Genomic DNA, 20,474 nt, shown 5'->3' with positions numbered 1-20,474 from the left:
AGAACATAGAATTCTCTGCTATGGCTTGGAAAATATTGCAGAGGTGACCCAACCAGTCACTGCCAAGCAGCTGCAGAAATTCTTTCCAAATGTACCCAGAGACGAGCTGGTCCGTCCCACAAAGATCGATCTCCTTATCAGTCACCGGGAAGGTCGTCTTGTTCCCCAGCCAATCAAGATTGTGGGAGACCTCGTCCTCTGGGACGGCCCGCTGGGAAAGACTATCGGGGGAACCCATCCCGACCTCATGGAGACAGTTGATCTGGCCGTGTACCGCTCTGAAACTCACCTTGCGAGGACCATGAGATCAGCCGTAATGGCGTATAAAGAGACCGTCATACCTCAAGAAGAGGAAGGAAATCCGCTTGTCCGGAGCACCGCAACTACCAACAAAGAGGTGTTCGAGTGGTTCAGGTGGGTCAGCATCGGAGCGGCGTGCAGTCCTCAATGTGGCAGATGCAAGTGTGGCAGGTGCCCCCCTGGAGGAAAATAAATTACCCTCAAGGAAGAGCGGGACCTGGAAAAGATAAAAGATTGCTTAACATACGTGCTGGCGGACAAACATAGCAACTTACCCCACTGGGACACAGCCTATCCCTGGAAGGCAGACCTCTCAACACTGCCAGACAATCGGTGGAGGCAACCTTCAGAAACACGGAGAAACGTCTGCAGAAGGAACCTGCATGGAAGGCTGCATACAAAGAACAAATCCATGAAATGGTCTCAAGAGGAGCTGCTGCTAAACTCACAAGGGAGGAAATCAACTGCTGGAAAGGACCTAAATGGTACATCAGCCATCTGGTTGCACCAAACCCTCACTCCTCCTCAACCCCTGTGAGAATTGTGTGGAACAGTAGCCAGGAGTTACGAGGCATAAGCCTAAATGATCTTCTTCAAAAGAGTCCCGATGTCCTCAATCCCATCAGAGGTGTCCTTCTGAGGTTCAGGAGTGGACTCCATGCTGCACTGGGTGACGTAAAAAAGATGTACAACTCAGTGTGGCTGAAAGATGAAGAAGTCCACCTCCACCGCTTTCTCTGGAGAGACAACCCTGAGGATGACATTGAGGTGTTTGCAGTTGTCAGAGTCAATATTGGTGATAAACCCGCAGGATGTATCGCACAAGTTGCCATGAAGGAGACGGCCAACCTTCCTCAGTTCGCTGATATGGTTGAAGAACGGCGAGCTCTGACTGAGGACAGCTACGTGGATGACATCTTGACCTCACACGATGACCTCAAGACGCTGGAAAGGATCACCAAAGGGGTGGAGGAGATTTTGAAAGCGGGAGGCTTCTTCCTCAAACCGTGGGTCCTGTCACACCAAAGTGGGAGGAGTGGAGCCCCTGCTGAAACAACTGCTAACTCTACTGCAGAAACAACTGTACCCAGGACTCTGGTACTGCCCAACCAAATGCATGATGGGGAAAACAAAGCACTCGGTGTCGGCTACCAACCTGAAACAGACAAGCTTCGGTTGCTGACATCGATCAACTTCTCTAAGAAAAGAGGGAAAATGAGGACAGGACTTAATCTGAGCATGGAGGATGTTAGGGGAGCAACACCAAATCCCCTTACCCGACGCATACTTCTGTTGAGGAATTTATCAAACCAGTTCAGAAGTCCGCTTTGTGGTATAGTGAGTTTTTATTCAGCAAGCCGGCGGTGGGTGAACCTACACAGATCATGTCTGAGTTGGTGTGCCGACCTCGAGTGATGTTGTGACCAGGTTTTTATACAAGAAGTTTAACAACAAAAGGCAGGAATACACAAATAAGGCGAGAGACAAAAGTAATTTACAGTCGGATGTGATATGTGGCCAAATGTCATTATCAGACATTTGGCATGACTGTCACAGACTTCTAAATGACCCCATAGGGTGTTCTCGTGATTCAAGTCTGTTTGAACCAACTCCCAGGTGTCGTCTGCAGGGGGGTGGGTAGGGAGCTGGGTAGGAAGTTTGAAGCTAACACAAAGGTGTTGGGTCCTAGTTCAAAGCCCTGCAGGGGGCCACGTGCTGTCACAATGCTTCATCACTTCTTAGCCAAATTGCTGCATTGTATGACCCGATTGGTCTTGCCTCGCCAGCCAAACAAAAGGGAGGGATGTTGGTACGAGAATCATTCCAGGAAGCTGGCAAAGACAACCCATCTAAAGACACATGGGATGCCCCACTCTCACCAAAACTTCGAGAAGCCGCAATAACGCTCTTTGAAGAATACGTGAGACTTGGGCAGGTCAGGTTTGAGAGAAGCCTCACACCACCTGGAGCCACCAATAGGGATCATTTTTTCAGATGGAAGCGAATCCTCCTATGGAGCTGTGCTCTACTTGCGGTGGGAAACCAGGGACAAAGTTGAAGTGAAGTTTGTGGAATCCAAAGCTAAACTCACCCCTCTTGACCAAAAGGGAGATGTGATCAAGGCGGAACTATGTGGTGCAGTCTTTGCCACCCGCCTAAAAATGTACTTTGAAAAGCACTGCCACATTAATGTCAAGCAATGGATTCACTTCGTGGACAGCCAAACGATCCTGGCAGCCATCCAAAAGAACAGCTATGGCTACCAGACCTTTTTTGCTAATCGAATCGGTGAGATTCAGAAAGCTGGACAAGTGGAAGATTGGAGATGGATCGAAGGCAAACGAAACATTGCTGATATACTTACCAGAGGTACAACTCCTGAGGAACTGAATGAAGGGTCAGAGTGGCAGCAAGGCCCCGAGTTCCTGAAGTTGCCCGTTACTGACTGGCCAATGAAGATGGCCAGTGAAATTACACCTTCTGCTGCTGAAGATGTGGGGAAAGTTCAGCGGAAAGCCTTTTCAGCAGTGGTCACCAGGTCCCAGTCAAAAGGAAGAACTGGCCCCAACGAGCCTGGCATCAAGGCGGAGCTCAAGATAAAGGCAGAACTCAAGCATGAAGGAGCCAATGGTAGACTGACCTCACCAGCTGTCCCGGGTGTAACATCAGTGGCAGACAGACAGAGAAGGCCCTGGACAATTGGACTGGTGCGCCTTGTGGAACCTCAACGCTTCAGTTCTCTGTCCAAACTGTGTGGTTCCATAGCCTGGACTCGACGGGCTGCAGAAACCTGGCTAGGAAGTCGCCACTCATCAAAGTGGGAGGCAAACTGCTCTATCCTGTCTGTAGAGGAAAGAGCGCAAGCATTCCAAGACCTGGTCCTCGCAACCCAATATGGCAGTCTGTTCCTGGACTCGACACTGAACCGTTTGGTGGTCCACAAGGACGAGAACACAGGAATCCTTGTTTGTGGAGGACGAATCCAGTCCTGGAAAGAAGATAGAACAGCTGTTCCTCTGATCCCATTTAATTCATGGCTCGCAACCCTGCTATCAAGAGAAGCCCATGACGAGAACCATGAGGGTGTTGCTGCCACACTTCTGCGCACCAGGAAGAAAGCATTGATTGTGCAAGGTCGGAGAGCAGTAAAGAAAGTAGTGAACGACTGCTTTACATGCCGCAAATGGAAAGCAAAGATGTGCCAGAGGTGATGAGCGATCTGCCGCCAGAACGCTCACAGCGTGCCGACCCATTTGAGCATACCACACTTGACCTGTTCGGCCCCTTTGAAATCAAGGATGCTGTCAAGAAGAGGACAGGAAAAAAGGTGTGGGGTATGGTCTTCTCTTGTATGGCATCAAGGGCAGTTCATGTGGACATTGTTGACGACCAATCATCTGAAAGCTTTGTCCAAGCTTACTCTCGCTTTGTAGCATTGAGAGGCCATCCTAGAAAATTGTGGTCAGATAGGGGAACCAATTTCATTGGAGCTAAACCTGCCCTACAAGACTTGCATAGGTACTTAGCTACCTTACAGGAAGCATCCATAGAGGACAGAGCCGCCAAGAATGGGACAGAGTGGGCATGGAACTTTCATCCAGCTGACGCACCCCATCGTAACGGGGCTGCAGAAGCTGCAGTTAAGCTCATAAAGAGGGCTCTCACTAGCCTCGGAGGGACGACAATCTCACTCACCTGGGGTGAACTCCAAACCCTCTTCTTCCAGGCAGCTAACCTCACCAACAAAAGGCCGATAGATGCAAGAGCACAAGAACAAGAAGAATCTGTAGAGTATCTGATCCCCAACACTCTGCTCCTCGGGAGGACCAGGCAAGGAGGAGATACAGGAGGAATCGACTTGTTCACCCACCACTGGCGCCGTCTCAGAGCCGTCCAAATTGGTGTGGATATGTTCTGGAAGAAGTGGAGTGAACTTGCCGGACCTAACCTATTCATTCGGCCGAAATGGCACCAGACCCGAAGGAATGTAGCCATCAGTGACATTGTATGGATTGCTGATCAAAATGCACTGCAAGGGCAATTTCGGCTTGGACGGATCCAGGCCGTGCACCCTGACAAGAAAGGACTTGTGAGATACGCAGATGTCAAGACGTGTGCAGGCCTCCCTGCCTCCCTAATAGTTGGACTTAAGAGGAACCCTCAGCAGCTGACGGCAGTCGTCTTACGGAGAGACATAAGGAGACTGGTAGTCCTCATCACTGTGGAAGACCAGTGACTCTTGACTCTTTTTTTTTTTACCTTGTCTGCACACATATTGATTGATACCATGACGGTAGAAACCAAAGGTATATATATGTGCATTATTACTATATTTAATATATATACATATATATATGCATACATAAATATACACATACAAACCCAGTGATTTTTTTTTTTTTTTGGGGGGGGGGGGGGTGACGACATCCACTGCCAATCCAGGAAGCAGGAACACACGGAGACACATGTCAAGCACTGGAAATCTGCAACAAAAAACCACAAACAAAACCCGAAACCGGCACGGAGCCGACCAAAACACGAACAGCAATCGACCCAAATCTTGAGATCTGATCGCAGTCTGAGCTAAGCTACCGCTACCTAACCCCAAAAACTACAGAGCCAGCATGCAGGTGAACAAGCCAGTGTCTATGTCTATGTGTGTGTATGCGTGTATGTATATGATCATGCGTGTGTGTGTGTGTGTGTGTGTATATGTGTATGCGTATGTGTGTGTGTACATGTCTTTGTGGCTATGTGTGTGTGTGTGTGTGTGCGTGTGTGTGTGTGTGTGTGTGTGTGTGTGTGTGTGTGTGTGTGTGTGTGTGTGTGTGTGTGTGTGTGTGTGTGGTGCGTGCGTGCGTGCGTGCGTGCGTGCGTGCGTGCGTGCGTGCGTGCGTGCGTGCGTGCGTGCGTGCGTGCGTGCGTGCGTGCGTGCGTGCGTGCGTGTGTGTGTGTGTAATAAACCAAACAAAGCTCCACCTGAAGTGTATCTATAGTGGGGGAGGGGGGGTAGCAACCCCGCCACCCGCAAGACCAGAGGCCGACACGGAAGAACCCGGAACCCAGGTGTTGTGGAATTTATCAAAAACCAGTTCAGAAGTCCGCTCGTGGTTTAGAGAGGTTTTAATCAGTTCAGCCGGCGGTCGACATGACCATCACAGATCGAGTCTGTATTTGGTGTGTCGACCCAGATGGGTTCAGTCAAAGGGTTTTTATACAAAAGTTACAGGAAGAAACCAGGCCTAGTGAGAGCCAGTCAGATGTGTGAATCCTTTAGCTTTGGGACCACCCCTGAGGGATCAGGAAGTCCGTATGGTCTTTGTCTCTGTGGGGGCTGGAAGTCTCGGCACTCCCCTGGGACTCGAGTGACGTTGTAACCAGATTCTATTACAAGGAGTTTAACAAAAAATGCAGGAATACACGAATCAGGCAAGAGGCAAAAAGTAATTTACAGTTGGATGTGACTCGGGCCAAATGTCATTATCAGACATTTGCCATGACTGTCACAGACCTCCAAATCACCCCATAGGGTGCTCTCGTGATTCAAATCTGTTTGAAGCAACTTCCGAGGTGTGATCTTCTACATGGGGGTAGGAAGTTTGAAGCTAACACAAAGGTGTTGGGTCCTAGTTCAAAGCCCTGCAGGAGGTAGAACTGGGGGCAACCTCCCCCTGCAGGGGGCCAAGCTGCTTCATCAATTCACAATTTTTTTTTTTTTTTTGTTGAATTACAGTGGAGTAGTGATACATATTTTGCAAGTGAACCTTAAACATGTGATCAGAAGTCAAATAACAACAAGCCAACAAAACAAATTCAAATATCAAGTAACCAACGTGTCCTAACTGTTCTTTAAAGCAATCAAAAAACTAGTTGCGACAGTTGTATGTAACGTTTTAGCAATGTCTTTCAAGTGATGCGTTATTTCTTGGACTGTGGCATTGCGGGTATAAATGTACAACATTCAGTTTTAATGACAGCACAAGTTCCCCTTGAGAAGCTAGTAAGTAGTCCAATGTAGCACGATTCCGCAAGGCCATCATCCCTAGAGCAGCCATCTCCCGTGAGAGCATCGGCATGCCCCCTGTTGCGGTCCTTGCCGAATCCTCAATGGAATCGGGCAGTGGTTTTTGGCTTGTTTTAGGCTTAACAAGGGGTTCTTCAGAAGGAGAGTGTGTGGAGTCACATCTCGATGCTACACCATAATTGTCTCGCTTGTGGGGGTCTGCGGGGCCTGTGCTACTCCTCTGCTCCTCCGCTCCTCCGCTCCTCCACCAGTCGTGGAGGTCCTGGGTGTTGGAGCTGGGCTTTCCTGCCCGCGTTGCTCCCCTCAATGGCTCCGACGGGGTACCACAGAAAGAAGAAGGAATCGGCCGGTCTCCGGTGCTAGGTCGAGGAGCTGTGCTCCCGCAGTGGGACGCGTGGAACCAGGCCAGCGCCCCCCACCCTTGAGTGTCGGTGGTGCAGGACGTGCTGAGCCCTGGACCACCGAGGCCCTCTCCGACACAAACCCAGTCTCCGGGTTGTGGCATGGTTTGCCACCACGAAGAGACTGGACAGCTTTTATTTTTCTGTGGATTGACTGAACAGCAGAAGTTTAGAGTACAACAGAATGATATCATGGATTCATCCATGGGATGGAAGTCCATCTTCTTCATATATACAGAACTGAATCGCTTGGTATGGTCATAGGTCTACCCATAATCCTTTCATGAGGCGTGAGTTTTGTGCTTCCTAATGGGTGTTAACAGGTGTCAACATTGTCCATTTAAGTCCAGTTTAAAATTCTCTGCACATACAAAAACATTTTCATACATGAACATTTTCATACAAGAATAATTTCATATCCCTCACATAATGTCTATTTGCAGAGCTTCAAAAAAAAGTCACGGTGGGGGGGGAAGTGTTGATAATGTTTGCAATATTTTTATAGGATGCAAATCTTGGAGGTTATCAGTCTTTCAACACTATCTGACACATTCCCCCTTTTGCTCATCTGTGATTGCCAACTGTGATCAGCTATTCGCGGGTACAAGGATGTGGGTGCAACAACGCGGCCGTCGTTGCTGACCCATAATTATTTACATTTTTACAACCATGGGAATGCTACAATCCGTTTTTTTTTCTTCACCTCAGTAGTCTTCTTGTAGGAGAGCTACATCATTAGGAGAAACCAGGTCGTTAGCGGGTATAGAAGGGCAAAGTTTTACATAGACAGGTAAGCCAAATTTGGCAGTTTCTTTTGCTGCATGGTCAGCTGAAGCATTTCCTAGTGAAAACAGGGTTGGACTGGGTGTGGGCTTCACATTTAACAAAGCAATAGATGAAGGTAGTTGACAGGCTTGTAACAGTTCACCAATCAATTAACCACATTTAACGGGTGTCTCCGAGGATGATAAAAATCCTCGGTTCGCCCACGATATATAAAATCTATAAAATACAATATACACAACCAAAAGCATATCTGGAATCTGTATAGATTGTAACAGTTTTACCTTTTGATCAGTATATATAGTTTCATCTACTTGGGTGGAGCTGGAGGAGGAGGGCGCTTTCAACAATTAAGAATTATCACAAATTGTATAACCTGCGTATGGTATTCCATTTTTATAAGCAGAGCTGTCAGTGAGGAAAACAGGAAAGGTCAGGACGAGTGTTAAAGACAGAGGTGTCAAAAGTATTCACATTCATTACTCAGGTAGAAGTATAGATATTAGAGTTAAAAAAAAACTCCTGTAGAAGTTGAAGTATTGTAGAAGTTGAAGTATCAACTCAAAATATTTTATTTTTTTTTTTTTTTTTCAAGTAAAAGTATAAAGTACTGGTTTCAAAAGTACTTAAAGTATAAAAGTAATATAAGCGGGGAAAAAACCATTAAGGCTAAAAGCCTTTGAAAATGAATGCCTCTTAGTATAATGCAAATATATTAAAGAACCATATATGTGCATTATTGAGCATTAAAATGTGTTTCAGAGACCAGACACGTACAAACCAAATATGTTTATACTTCTCATCCAACCACAACCAAATTCACTCTATCCGGATGGCACAATTTAACTGGATAGTTTTTTTAAAGGCCGAAATGAAATAGAGTAAGGCTGTTTTTAAAACGTAAGGAGTAAAAAGTAAAGATAATTGCGTGAAAATGTAAGGAGTAAAAGTAAAAACCGTCTGAAAAATAATTACTCCAGTGAAGCATACACAACCAAAAGTTCTACTTAAGTAAGGTAATGAGGTATTTGTACTTCGTTACTTGACACCTCTAGTTAGAGATTAGTTATACATGCATTCAGAGACGTTATAGTAGGCCACAGACAGATTTCCATGCACTTACATGATGAAGTTACCATAGGCAGGATAAGATTATGTAAATTGGGATGCTCTGATTTGGCTCTCCTCTCAGCGCTCAACCTGTGTAGGAAACACTTTTGAAAAAGACATTAGTATTTTCATACATTTCAGATTCTTTTTTTTGCGTTATCCAGCCCTACCATTTGTTGAGGGCAATTAGCAAATATATATATATTTTGCATGTACCCTGGAGGAAATCCATCAATCTGATCTTGTGACAGACCACAATTCTCTTTTGCTGTCAACATTATTTTAGCATAAAGCTCCCTGGGATTATCAATTTTCCCTTTGAACTGTTAAGGCAATAAATACTGTGAAAAAAGGTCTGAGCTTGCTCTGGTGTGATTTTGGCAACAGCTGTGGGATTAAAAGGGAATTCTACAAGCATCAAGTACTTTGCGCATCAAGTACTTTACTTTTCAAATCATGTGGCAAAGTTAGTTTAACAGCTGTTTCCTCTAGCCATTTTGTTTATTAATTTAAAATCTCTTACTATTATTTGGCTCCAAATTTTGTAGGCAACAGATCTTGGATTTTTGTAAAATCCAGTCGTCATCAGAAGTGTCATCGTCATTTGATTCTTTAATCAGTTTCACCGGATAAAAGTTTTGATTTTATCATTTAACTGGTTCTCTAATTTCATTTTCGTCTGCGTTGTGTTTTTAAATCCTTGTAGTAGAGCCATCAGCTTTTTATTTAGATCAGTAAGCGAAGCTATTTGGGATTCTGCATTACGGCGTCTACTTTCATCCCTCCAAAAATCTGAGGGAGTTTGAAGTGCTTTTTAGTTATTTTAACAATTTAATACTAACTAAGTAACAAACAAAACTAACAAATAAAACTATCGGTACCGTGATTACCATACATGTATTTAAAGAACTGAAAAACTTCCCAAAAACTTTCCAACTATCAGTCTACCTGAGCATATAAATCATTCCTGTTGATGCAAAGAAGAGCGAGTCGATTCTTGCAGAAATTAAATATACCCCATTTTGGGAGAGCGTGTCATCCCCACTTATAAAATAAAAAGGCAGTTCCTCTACATACAGTATGTCTATTTCTCACAAATATATCAGTGTTCCAACACTTACGGACCCCACGTCCTGCATATGCATAAGAATAGTCCCCCTGGACTATCTTTTTATTGGTACCAGACCAACCATGGCGCCATTTCTCTCTTTAATGTTACCCGAGATATTAAACCTTTTTTTAGAAGAGCGAGTCAGATTCTTAAGGCAGGAGAAGCAGAACATTCTCACAACACAATCAAATTCAAGTGTTATGAAATTGCCAGCATTCCTAAAAAACATCTCTACAATAACCTTCCCAATAACACAAAATAATAAAAAATAACCTTCACAACCACACAGCGGACTTACCTAAATTTCAGATAACGTCAACTTTCTCTGGCACTCCAGTTCACAGACTTTCGACAACAGCCCAGAAACAATAATTTGGGATTTTGAAAAAATGGACCCCTTACCTCTGATTTAATTTAGATAGAAGTCGCTGGTTGTGTCGTTGGTCTGGAAAAAGGAGTTCCCATCGAAAGTCTATTGTTATCCGGGTCACAGCACCAAATTGTTGTGGAATTTATCAAAAACCAGTTCAGAAGTCTGCTCGTGGTTTAGAGAGGTTTTAATCAGTTCAGCCGGCGGTCGACATGACCATCACAGATCGAGTCTGTATTTGGTGTGTCGACCCAGATGGGTTTAGTCAAAGGGTTTTTATACAAAAGTTACAGGAAGAAACCAGCCCTAGTGAGAGCCAGTCAGATGTGTGAATCCTTTAGCTTTGGGACCACCCCTGAGGGATCAGGAAGTCCGTATGGTCTTTGTCTCTGTGGGGGCTGGAAGTCTCGGCACTCCCCTGGGACTCGAGTGACGTTGTAACCAGATTCTATTACAAGGAGTTTAACAAAAAATGCAGGAATACACGAATCAGGCAAGAGGCAAAAAGTAATTTACAGTTGGATGTGACTCGGGCCAAATGTCATTATCAGACATTTGCCATGACTGTCACAGACCTCCAAATCACCCCATAGGGTGCTCTCGTGATTCAAATCTGTTTGAAGCAACTTCCGAGGTGTGATCTTCTACATGGGGGTAGGAAGTTTGAAGCTAACACAAAGGTGTTGGGTCCTAGTTCAAAGCCCTGCAGGAGGTAGAACTGGGGGCAACCTCCCCCTGCAGGGGGCCAAGCTGCTTCATCACAGGCCACCAGCAACCCCACAGAGGGGAGAAGTAGGAGGGAGGCAACCCACCGCCTGCGAGCCCCCCCCCCCCCCCCCCCCACAACATGTTCAATGTTGCTTGTGAGGAAAATTGTTGCATTTCTGCAATTATTGCATATGCAGTTTAAAAAACTAATTATTGTAATTCTAATTTTATTATTATAACACTAAATACTGATTATATTACTACTACTAAATTATACTTGTAATTTATATTTGCATAATTTATTTATTCAGAATTTATAATATATTATGTATATTGCTGTTTACACCATAGCTTTTCTATTTTATAGGTTTATAACCTGCTATTGTGGACTAAAAACAACTTTATAAGGAAACTCAAACAAAGTAAATAAAAAACAACAAAGAGTTAAAACAACGTGTCTTCTTCTGGCGCCGTGTTCGGTGGGGAAAATCTTAAAGAACCGAACAGTGACGACCACAGGACAGGACTTCAGAGATGCTGCATTCAAGTGCATCTGCACTTGAGTGCACCACATGTATGTTAGACCCCATCCTGACTCGACTATTCAAAAATGTTTTTTCTCTTATTGGTGCGACAATACTGGACCAAATCAACCTATCCCTAAATTTAGGATATGTACCACAGGTTTTCAAAGTTGCAGTAATTAAACCTTTACGGGGGCCCGCCCTCGGGCCGATTTGACCTAATTTACATAACTAGGTCATATACACAGTTCATATGTTAAGTGAGATACTCATGCGATATACCTTTGGAAAGCTAAGGCTCTTGTGATTCCATTCATATAAACCATTTCAGGATATAATCAAAGCAGCTGGTACATATCGACACCACAAACAAACAAACAAAGATTTGTGCAAATGATGCAACTCACCTTTTAGTCTTCATATAAATCATATGTTGAAAAATAATCCCACAAAAACGGTCTTGTTACATTCAGGAAGGTTCAGTATATCCAATCCATTAAAATATTTAGTCCAAAATACATCATTATAACTGTAAATAGCCACAAACAGCTACTGCATCATTAGAAATGATCCGCTCCAAATACCACAACTTTCAACTTTTCAACTTTCATTTACTGTAACTATGCTTTTGCGGGGCTTTCCTGTAGAAATTCTTTTCTCAAGATGGAGTCGGGGTCGTGTCCTATTGATTGACACCGATTTGGACCAATCAGACCATTCCTCTGGCCGTCCACAGCCATCAACAGCCAATGACCGTCTGTGTTGGAAATAGGCTCATGCCCCCCTTTTGTCATGAAAAAAATGAGCCAATTGCAGCCAATCATGCTGATGACAGGCACATTCTATAGCCAATGAGATCCTGAATACAACGACGTATGACACCACGGGGTCTGTATAAAAACCCGCAGCCTGAGCGCTGAGCGCAGTCTGAAAACTTTCAGTTAGCAAAACTGAGCGTCTCCAAATGGACATTTTTGGAAACGCCTAGACATAGTCTGACAAAAACAAGTGTACAATACTCATTTTCTGTGCTATTTTTATCAAATTTGATGTTGCACTAGATAAGGCTTCAGGCTTTGGTCCCATTGTGTTTTCCAGCTAATAAGTAACAGATTCACTCATCTGCAGACATCTGATTACGAAAATAATTTCTGGCTGAAATAAAAACCTTCTATTTCAGTGTGTTCAAAGTTAGATTATTCAATTATAGTAGCAGTTACAGTGATTCTGACAGTTGGAGAAAAAACTTCAGAGTGTTACCTTACAAAAGAGACCAGAACCATCCATGTACTTCAAACGGTTCAAGAATAGCTTTCAATTTACTTTGGGTACGCCTTGGATAGGCGTTTTTGGCAACTTTTACAAGTGTGGGAAGATGTTAAAAAACCTTCTCTTGACCCAGACACCTTAGCTAATTATAGACCAATTTCCAACCTTCCATTTGTATCTAAAATTCTGGAAAAGGCAGTTTCAGTTTTATGTAACTATTTGTATAGAAATTATCTGTTTGAAGTCTTTCAGTCAGGGTTCAGAATGAATCATAGCACAGAGACAGCACTGGTTTGAGTCACGAATGACCTCCTTATGGCCTCAGATAAGGGATTTAGTGTCCATACTGGTTCTACTGGACCTCAGTGCTGCTTTTGACACTGTAGATCAGCATCTTCCTGCACAGGTTAGAGCATGTTGTTGGGATTAAAGGAACAGCTCTACATTGGTTTAAATCATATCTATCTGATAGGTTCCAGTTTGTTCATGTACATTAAGTTTCTTCAGAACAGTCAAGGGTCTGTTATGGTGTTCCGCAGGGTTCAGTGCTAGGGCCAATCTTGTTCAATTTATACATGCAGCCATTGGGAAGTATAATCCGGAATAAAACAGAGGTTCTCATTCTTGGTCCAGAGCATTTTAGGAAGAGATTAGATGGTGTTGCGATGGCTTCCAGTGCAACTGTGAGAAACCTTGGTGTTGTTTTCGATCAGGATTTGTCGTTTAAACCATATGTTAATGAGGTTTGTAAAATAGCATTTTTCCATCTCCGTAATATTGCAAAGATTAGGAAAATCCTCTCGCAGAGTGATGCAGAAAAACTAGTTCATGCGTTTGTATCTTCTAGACTAGATTACTGTAATGTGTTATTAGCAGGATGTCCAAGTAATTTGCTGAATAGGCTCCACCTGATCCAAAATGCAGCAGCCCGAGTGCTGACAGGAATCAGCAAGAGAGACCACGTCTCTCGAGTGTTAGCGTCGCTCCATTGGCTACCCGTAAAATTCAGAATCCAATTTAAAATTGTATTACTTGCGTATAAAGCCCAAAACGGTTTAGCTCCGTATTTTTTGCAAGACCTGATAGTGCCTTATGTTCCTGGCAGAGCTCACCGTTCTCGGAGTGCAGGTTTATTCGTAGTTCCTAGAGTATCCAAATGTAGATTTGGAGGGCGGGCGTTCTGCTATGAGGCACCATTACTATGGAACCAACTTCCAATCTGTGTTAAGGAGGCTGACACCACCTCCACCTTTAAAACTAAATATAAAACCTTTTCATTTTAGTAAAGCTTATAGTGGCGGATGCCCGATCAGAAAGTATTCTTCACGCAGCGCCTGACATAAAGCTGAATAGCGATCTCTTGTGTCGGGGTGAAGGGTCTCCAGGAAAACATGCACGCTTCTGGAAGTAGTCTTCCAGATTAATTTCATTTTCTCCCGGGAAGTTGCTCCCGGGAGGTCGAGCAAGCATCGTTCAACCTCCCTCAAATAGTCATCAATGTTAGATCCTTTGATGTGGGGGTCAAAACGCTCTATGTCTCTCGCCAGAGACTCTATTTGGCGCGTGCGAAGACCGTGCCCGTAGAACAGAGCTGGTCCATCATTTTCATCATCTGAGCTTTCCCAGTGATGGCGCCCCCTGTAACGTGGGGGGGGACGTTCTCTCCGATAGGGCGGAGACGGGGTCCTCTGCCGTGAGCTGAGGACCGAGCTGTAACCCTGAGTGGGTTCCGGCTCGAAAAACAGCGGGTCATCCGAGGCATAGCGACGACTTCGACTCGGCCTGGGATTTGAATCAAATTCTCTTCGATATTGTACGCCCTGACCGCGGCTCCTCCCTGGAGGGATCATTTCTGGGCTAAATGTGCGCCTTTCCGCTGCCAGCTGTCTGGCATGCGGTCGGAGGTAAGGGTGTTCGGGGGATCGTGAGTTAGCAGCCGGTCCCGAAGGCAGTCCAGCTGTTGAAGCTGGTCCTGCGTTCGGGGCCCTCTGCGCAGGGGGACCCTCGGCGTCCGATGCTTCGTCTTCGATTTGTACAACCGCTTTCTGCAAATCACAATTTTCCAGCCTCTCTGCCTCATATTTCTGTCGCCACTCGTTAATTCTATCCCCGTGCTCCGCCGCCTGCAGTTCTGCCTTACATTGCCCTAATAAGGCCAGCTGGCCCAGAATGTCGGCTTTAAGGAGTTTTTTGGTCGGGTTTTTAGCAAAGTTAACGAGCTCCACTATCTTTTCCTTGCAGGTTTGGAGGTTATAGCTATTTATCGTAAACAGTTCTTCTCTGGGTATTTCCATAATACGTGCAATTACTTCTTGAGTGTCGGAAAAAGTGAGGCTGGGGGAAGCCTCGGCTTCCCCTTCATGGTTACATGAGCTACTCATCGCGCGTCTGGCCAGGGGCCCGGGAAGGGAACCTGGCGAAAAGCTTCCTATTCAAACGGAACTTGCCTGACGGTCCCTTAGTCAACCTCTGGTCACCTCTGCTGGCTCTGCGTCCAAATGCGATGAGTTTCCTGCCTTGTACACCACACGCAGTTCACGAACCGGACACCAGTGTTTCGCTTGCGACTCTGCCAAGAGATTAATACTCAGAAATTAAGTAGATTCACGTTGTCACCCAGATTAGGAGGAATGAGACAATAAATGAAGCATGAGACACTGAACCAACTCTGATATGTGCCTCAAAGCAGTTGGGTTCTTGGTTATCATAAACAGAATTGAGATAACCTTGGAAGCACAAAAAAACAAAAGAGAATCAATAAAGTGGATTAAAATTGAAATGCCACCCAAATTAAAGATTCAATTTAACAAAAACGATAGAAATTAATCCGAAAGATTAATAACTCACATGGGGTAATCAACAAAAGTTCAATTAATAGAATTAAAGAACTTGAAGTCAACCATTACCTTCAGTTAAGTATGGTTGCAAAAGGGGATTAATCAGAGATTAATAAAATAGTGATAGAAAAAGTTCAGGTTAATAATATTAACAGAACTTAAAGCAAACCCAACCATTACCTTCAGTGAAGCAGTAGCATTAGCTTCAGTGAAGTAAGGTTGCAGAGGAAATCAATCACAAGATTAATAATCGTGTGATGAAAAATAAAAGTTCAAATTAATAAAATTAAAGAACTTAAAGCAACCAACCCTTAGTGAAGCGAGGTTGCCCTTAGAACAGGGAGGTTTTAAAATAACTGTAGGAATCAGATAATGAGGGGAAGAAAAATAGAAATATTTTTCTTCTGATGACAATTAATGTTCGATTATTTCATACAAACTTGGTCACAAATATTGTTATTATTGAGAGCCTCACACGGGGCACCATTTATGTTGTGTAACTCAGGTAGCTTGGCTGTCCAGTTATCAAAGGCTAATGATAATTCTATTAAAGAATTATTAATAATTAATAAAGTCGATTATTTATCAAATTGAATTATCAAAATGATAACAATTCTCGTCGGGGCACCAACCCCGGGGCCTTAATCCGGGGGAAAATGATAACTAAACAGCAGAAAATCAGTCTCATATGATTTAGGATTATGCCTAATACAGTAATTCTCACTATCACTTACAGAATAGCAGTTGAAGGCGTGCAATTCGAGCACTGGCTCTGCTGAACAATCAGTTTGTGACCAAATCTTGCATGAAATAACAACAACCACTCATTAAAAATCAATCAGGATTTATTTACATACAGGTGTCAAAAGATGATAAACGCAACACCCCAAATAAAATCCTGATGGCAAACTACCTTATTACAAAACCGTTACCTAACTAGAAAAACAACAATCAATAAACATGAAATGGAAGTTAAATGCATGGAATAAAAAAAAGAAAAAGAAAAGAATCAAATGTAATAATAACAGGGTATCAACGAACATCTACAGTTCAAATGTGGCTGCAGTGTTTAAAGAAGCCGGGGCTCCTGTGGTATTTTAAAGATGGCGGAATCCTCTTTAAGCCACGTCCAAATCTAGACCGGATGTTACTCCCGGTGTTTTAAACCGTGATAAACTGGCGAAACGGCGCCACCAAATGAACAAATAACCGTAATATGCACACAGTAATTTCATTAAACATAAATTCAGGTCTGCACCAGTGACTGATCGCCCAGACCGCAGCTCACGCTTCCTCGGATGTCCGGATCTGAGGCTGCAGGCTCCGTTGCCGGCGGCTCGGTCCTGCCGGGGGGGGTTCCTGACGGGGATCCCCGATCTCTGCGGCCGCTCGGTCTCTCTCCTCTCTTAACTTCACAGAAAACGTGAACAGTGGCTGGAGAAACCTCACACCGGCTCGCTCTGGTCCTGACCGCGTCCTCAGCACACCGCCTCGCTGCGCACGGGGGCCGGTTCCTCCCTTCGGAACGTCGGCTCGTCCCGTGTTGTGTCGCCGGGCTGCGCGAGGGCCTCGCGGTCCAAAGGCTGGAGCTCCTGGCGGGTTTTGGCTCCCGGAGCGGTCGTCCTGAATGGAGGACAGGGCTCGGAGAAAAAAGAAAGGAGTTAAGACAGGGAGAGAGAGTCCAGAGCGCAGCGCTCTGAGATCGGACCTTGGGATCGGACCTTGCGCCCGGTCAGTGCGGGCCTGGACGGCTCCTTGAAACCCCCCCACCCCCACAGCTCTTAAAAGCTGCTGGACCGCAAAGCGCGTCCCGGATCGTTGGCTGAAGAGAAGAGAAGAGAGCAAGTCTCGGTGCAGCGCAGAGTTTTGTATTTCCGCGCGCTGCGATGACATCATCAGTGCCTCGCTCGGGATCGGGTGCGTGTCGCTCTCAGGGCCGCCCCATCCCGCAAGGCATGCTGGGATTGTAGTTCCTGGCACGACGGCCATTTTAGGAGGCACATTAAAGCGGGTTTCAGGCTGGGGGGGTTGACCAGGGTTTCAAAGTTTGAATATACATTCACAAAAGGTTCATATACATTTATAAGAGTTCACATGGGCATATGGGCGAGCACAACATTAGTGTTTAGTAAACCTCTAGCTGGTTTTGGTAAATAACTAGGTAGTGTAAATTCTAGTGTGTTAGAGTCAATAGTCATAGTTGCAGCTATAGAACAACACTCTAATAGTTAGTCTCCAATATATGTAACAAGTGCACTACCCTGTTTAAGGGTAGGTACAGTAGTTAATACTCAGCACCATTTTCCCTTAGGCTAGATTCAGAAGACCAGGTCAACTCGGGAGTGGAGAAGAAGACACTGAATGCAGCTCTAGATTCAGTAGGTACACCAACATTTATTTAAGTGAAACATAGAAAATTAGAAAATACAAATGGCCATTCATAACAATATATTCATAATATATACAGTTCTTCTCAGTTCTAATCATTAATGTTGCAGCGCCTAGTACCACCAATTTCCATAAAGGAAAAGTTCACTCTCACTCGTACTAGAGAGGCTTGCCTTGCACACAGGGCAACGACCCTATATTTTAATGTCCAAGGGGGGAAAAAAAGTCAGTGTTAGGGGATGAGTATTTAAAAAAATGCAGGTGTAGGCCGTGCAGGTGTGGCAAGAGTTAGGGGGAAAAGTGGCTGCACAATGGAGCCTCCTACCAGCCCGACCAGAGCAGTGGAGGTTCAGTAGGTTCTTCCTGGCACAATCCTCAGGCTTTTTGCCCAGGCTAGGGCTCTAGCTCACCATCAAACCTGGCCAATTTCAGGATTTAATCAGAAACACGGGTCGGCATTCACCAGCTCCGCGGCTCCGGCAGTCGGCTCCAATTCTGGGATTTAATCAGCAACACGGGTCAGCATTTAAACGCTTCAGCAAACAATTCCTCAGCGTGTTCCTCTCCCCGCTTCATCAAACAATTCCTCAGCGTGCTCCTCTCCCCTCCCGCAGCGAGTCACACGGCTTATACAGGTGTTGACGGAAGTATCCGCGTGACGCAATGACGTCAGGCACACGTACCAAAATAAAAGTCTTTTTCCAATCGGGTTACATATAGCTTCACGGTAGATATGCTGCTATAGGCCTATGCTGCAGGGGGGCACCGACATGATCCACTGGGTGGTGCCTCTCACCTTTCTTCTCCTCTACTCTTCTCTTCCTCTCTTCTCCATTTCCATTTTTATTTATTATAAGTATCTCATAGCTATCAGTTTTTGTCCATCGCTCCTGTAGTTTCTTGTGCTCGCCCCCATTTTCTTTTCTTTTTTCTCTTTTGTACATGGTGCAGCATCCTCTGCTGGTGGCGAAGAGCATCTCTGAATGCACAACACTGGAACCTGCAGCGTGGGAGTGAGAGGGGCAGGGTAACGGCCCGGTCAGGTGGGGGAGAGATTTGTCCGTCAAGACTCCTCTCACTGGCCCTGCCCCTTCTCAAACTTTCCCCGACCCTGCACCTAACCTGGGGCTTGCTGATTGGGCCAGAGCTTCGGGAGCTGCGTGCTGGCCTGCGGTCCCCACCCCCGGTCATCCCATTGCTGCTTCCACCTGCATGCTGTGCTGTTGACGTCCCCGACCCCCAGTCTGGCCTCCGGCAGGAGGGTTCCCCCCCTTATGAGCCTGGTCCTGCTCAAGGTTTCTTTCCTCCTAAAGGGGAGTTTTTCTTGTCACTGTTTGGCTTAAGGCTTTTCTCCCACTATGGGAGTTTTTACCTGCCATTGTTTATGTAATAATTGCTCAGGGGTCATGTTCTGGGTCTCTGGAAAGCGTTTGGAGACAACTTTTGTTGTATTAGACGCTATATAAATAAAACTGAATTGAATTGAGTTGAATTGAATCTGTCCAAGTGTTGGACTCTTCCTTCATCAGTGTGTGAGATCTAATGTCCATGTTTGCTGAAAGAGACTGTGTTGGTCTGACCCCCCTCCTTCTTTCAGGGTGGAGCCTGCTGGACAACGATGGTTGACACCAAGTCTGAGGAAGTGTAAGTGTGTTTTTATTTCATTCACACATTCAACCATCTTCACACTGACACATCACTCATTCATGAGTCCATCAATGATCAATGACAGATCAATAATAACTGCAGCTGGGTTGTTTGTTCTCTCCTTCAGATTCCTGTCAACTCACCATTGACACAAACACAGTCCACAAATACATCAAACTGTCTGACAACAACAGGAAGATGATGTATGTGGAGGAGGATCAGTCATATCCTGATCATCTAGACAGGTTTGATTCCTGTCCTCAGCTGCTGTGTAGAGAAGTTCTGACGGGTCGCTGTTACTGGGAGGTCCAGAGGAGAGGAGGAGTTTCTGTATCAGTGAGTTACAGAAGAATCAGCAGGAAAGGAGGCTCTAATGACTGTTGGTTTGATGGGAACGATCATTCCTGGAGTCTGTTATGTTATGATGATGGCCAGTACTGTGTCTGTCACAATAACAGAGAAACACCTTCCTCCTCCTCTTCCTCAGTCTCTGACAGAGTAGCAGTGTATGTGGACGTTCCTGCTGGAACTCTGTCCTTCTACAGCGTCTCCTCTGACAGACTGATCCTCCTCCACACCTTCAACGCCACATTCACTGAACCTCTCTATCCTGGGTTTGGGTTCTGGTCTGGTTCTTCAGTGTCTCTGTGTTGATTTCAGTCTCCAGAGTCTCCTCCTGTCAGAGAAACTGTCTCTGTTGGACAGATAGTTGACTCTGTACATGTCATCCATCAATCTATCCATACATCCATACATCCATCCATCCTTCCTCCCATAGATCCACTCATCCATCCATCCATCCATCCGTCAACCCATCCATCCATCCATCCATCCACCCATCCATCCTTCCATCCATCCGCCCATCCATCCATCCATCCATCCATCCACCCTCCCATACTACTCAATACCCAATACTACTAGACTACTCTATTTTAATAAATAGACTCAATAAACAGGTAGGGATCACAGGAAAGGCTCTTAATTGGTTTTCCTCCTACCTC

General features: G+C 45.1%; 1 protein-coding gene across 1 annotated transcript in view; it reads left to right on the top strand.

Annotated features, from left to right (window-relative positions):
• The window catches only part of LOC133419731 (NLR family CARD domain-containing protein 3-like), a gene marked incomplete at its 3' end in the record, with an annotated part of 116,300 nt that extends 96,191 nt beyond the window's left edge, over window positions 1-20,109 (top strand). The window contains exons 9-10 of the mRNA XM_061709134.1: window positions 19,424-19,470; window positions 19,601-20,109. Coding sequence (XP_061565118.1) covers window positions 19,424-19,470; window positions 19,601-20,109 — 556 coding nt within the window. The remainder of the gene's footprint in view (window positions 1-19,423; window positions 19,471-19,600) is intronic.
• Window positions 20,110-20,474: the final 365 nt, after the last annotated feature.

Source organism: Cololabis saira, chromosome 19 (genome assembly GCF_033807715.1).
Source record: "Cololabis saira isolate AMF1-May2022 chromosome 19, fColSai1.1, whole genome shotgun sequence".
NCBI classification, from domain to species: Eukaryota; Metazoa; Chordata; class Actinopteri; order Beloniformes; family Belonidae; genus Cololabis; species Cololabis saira.
This window is presented reverse-complemented; position numbering and strand designations above follow the sequence as displayed.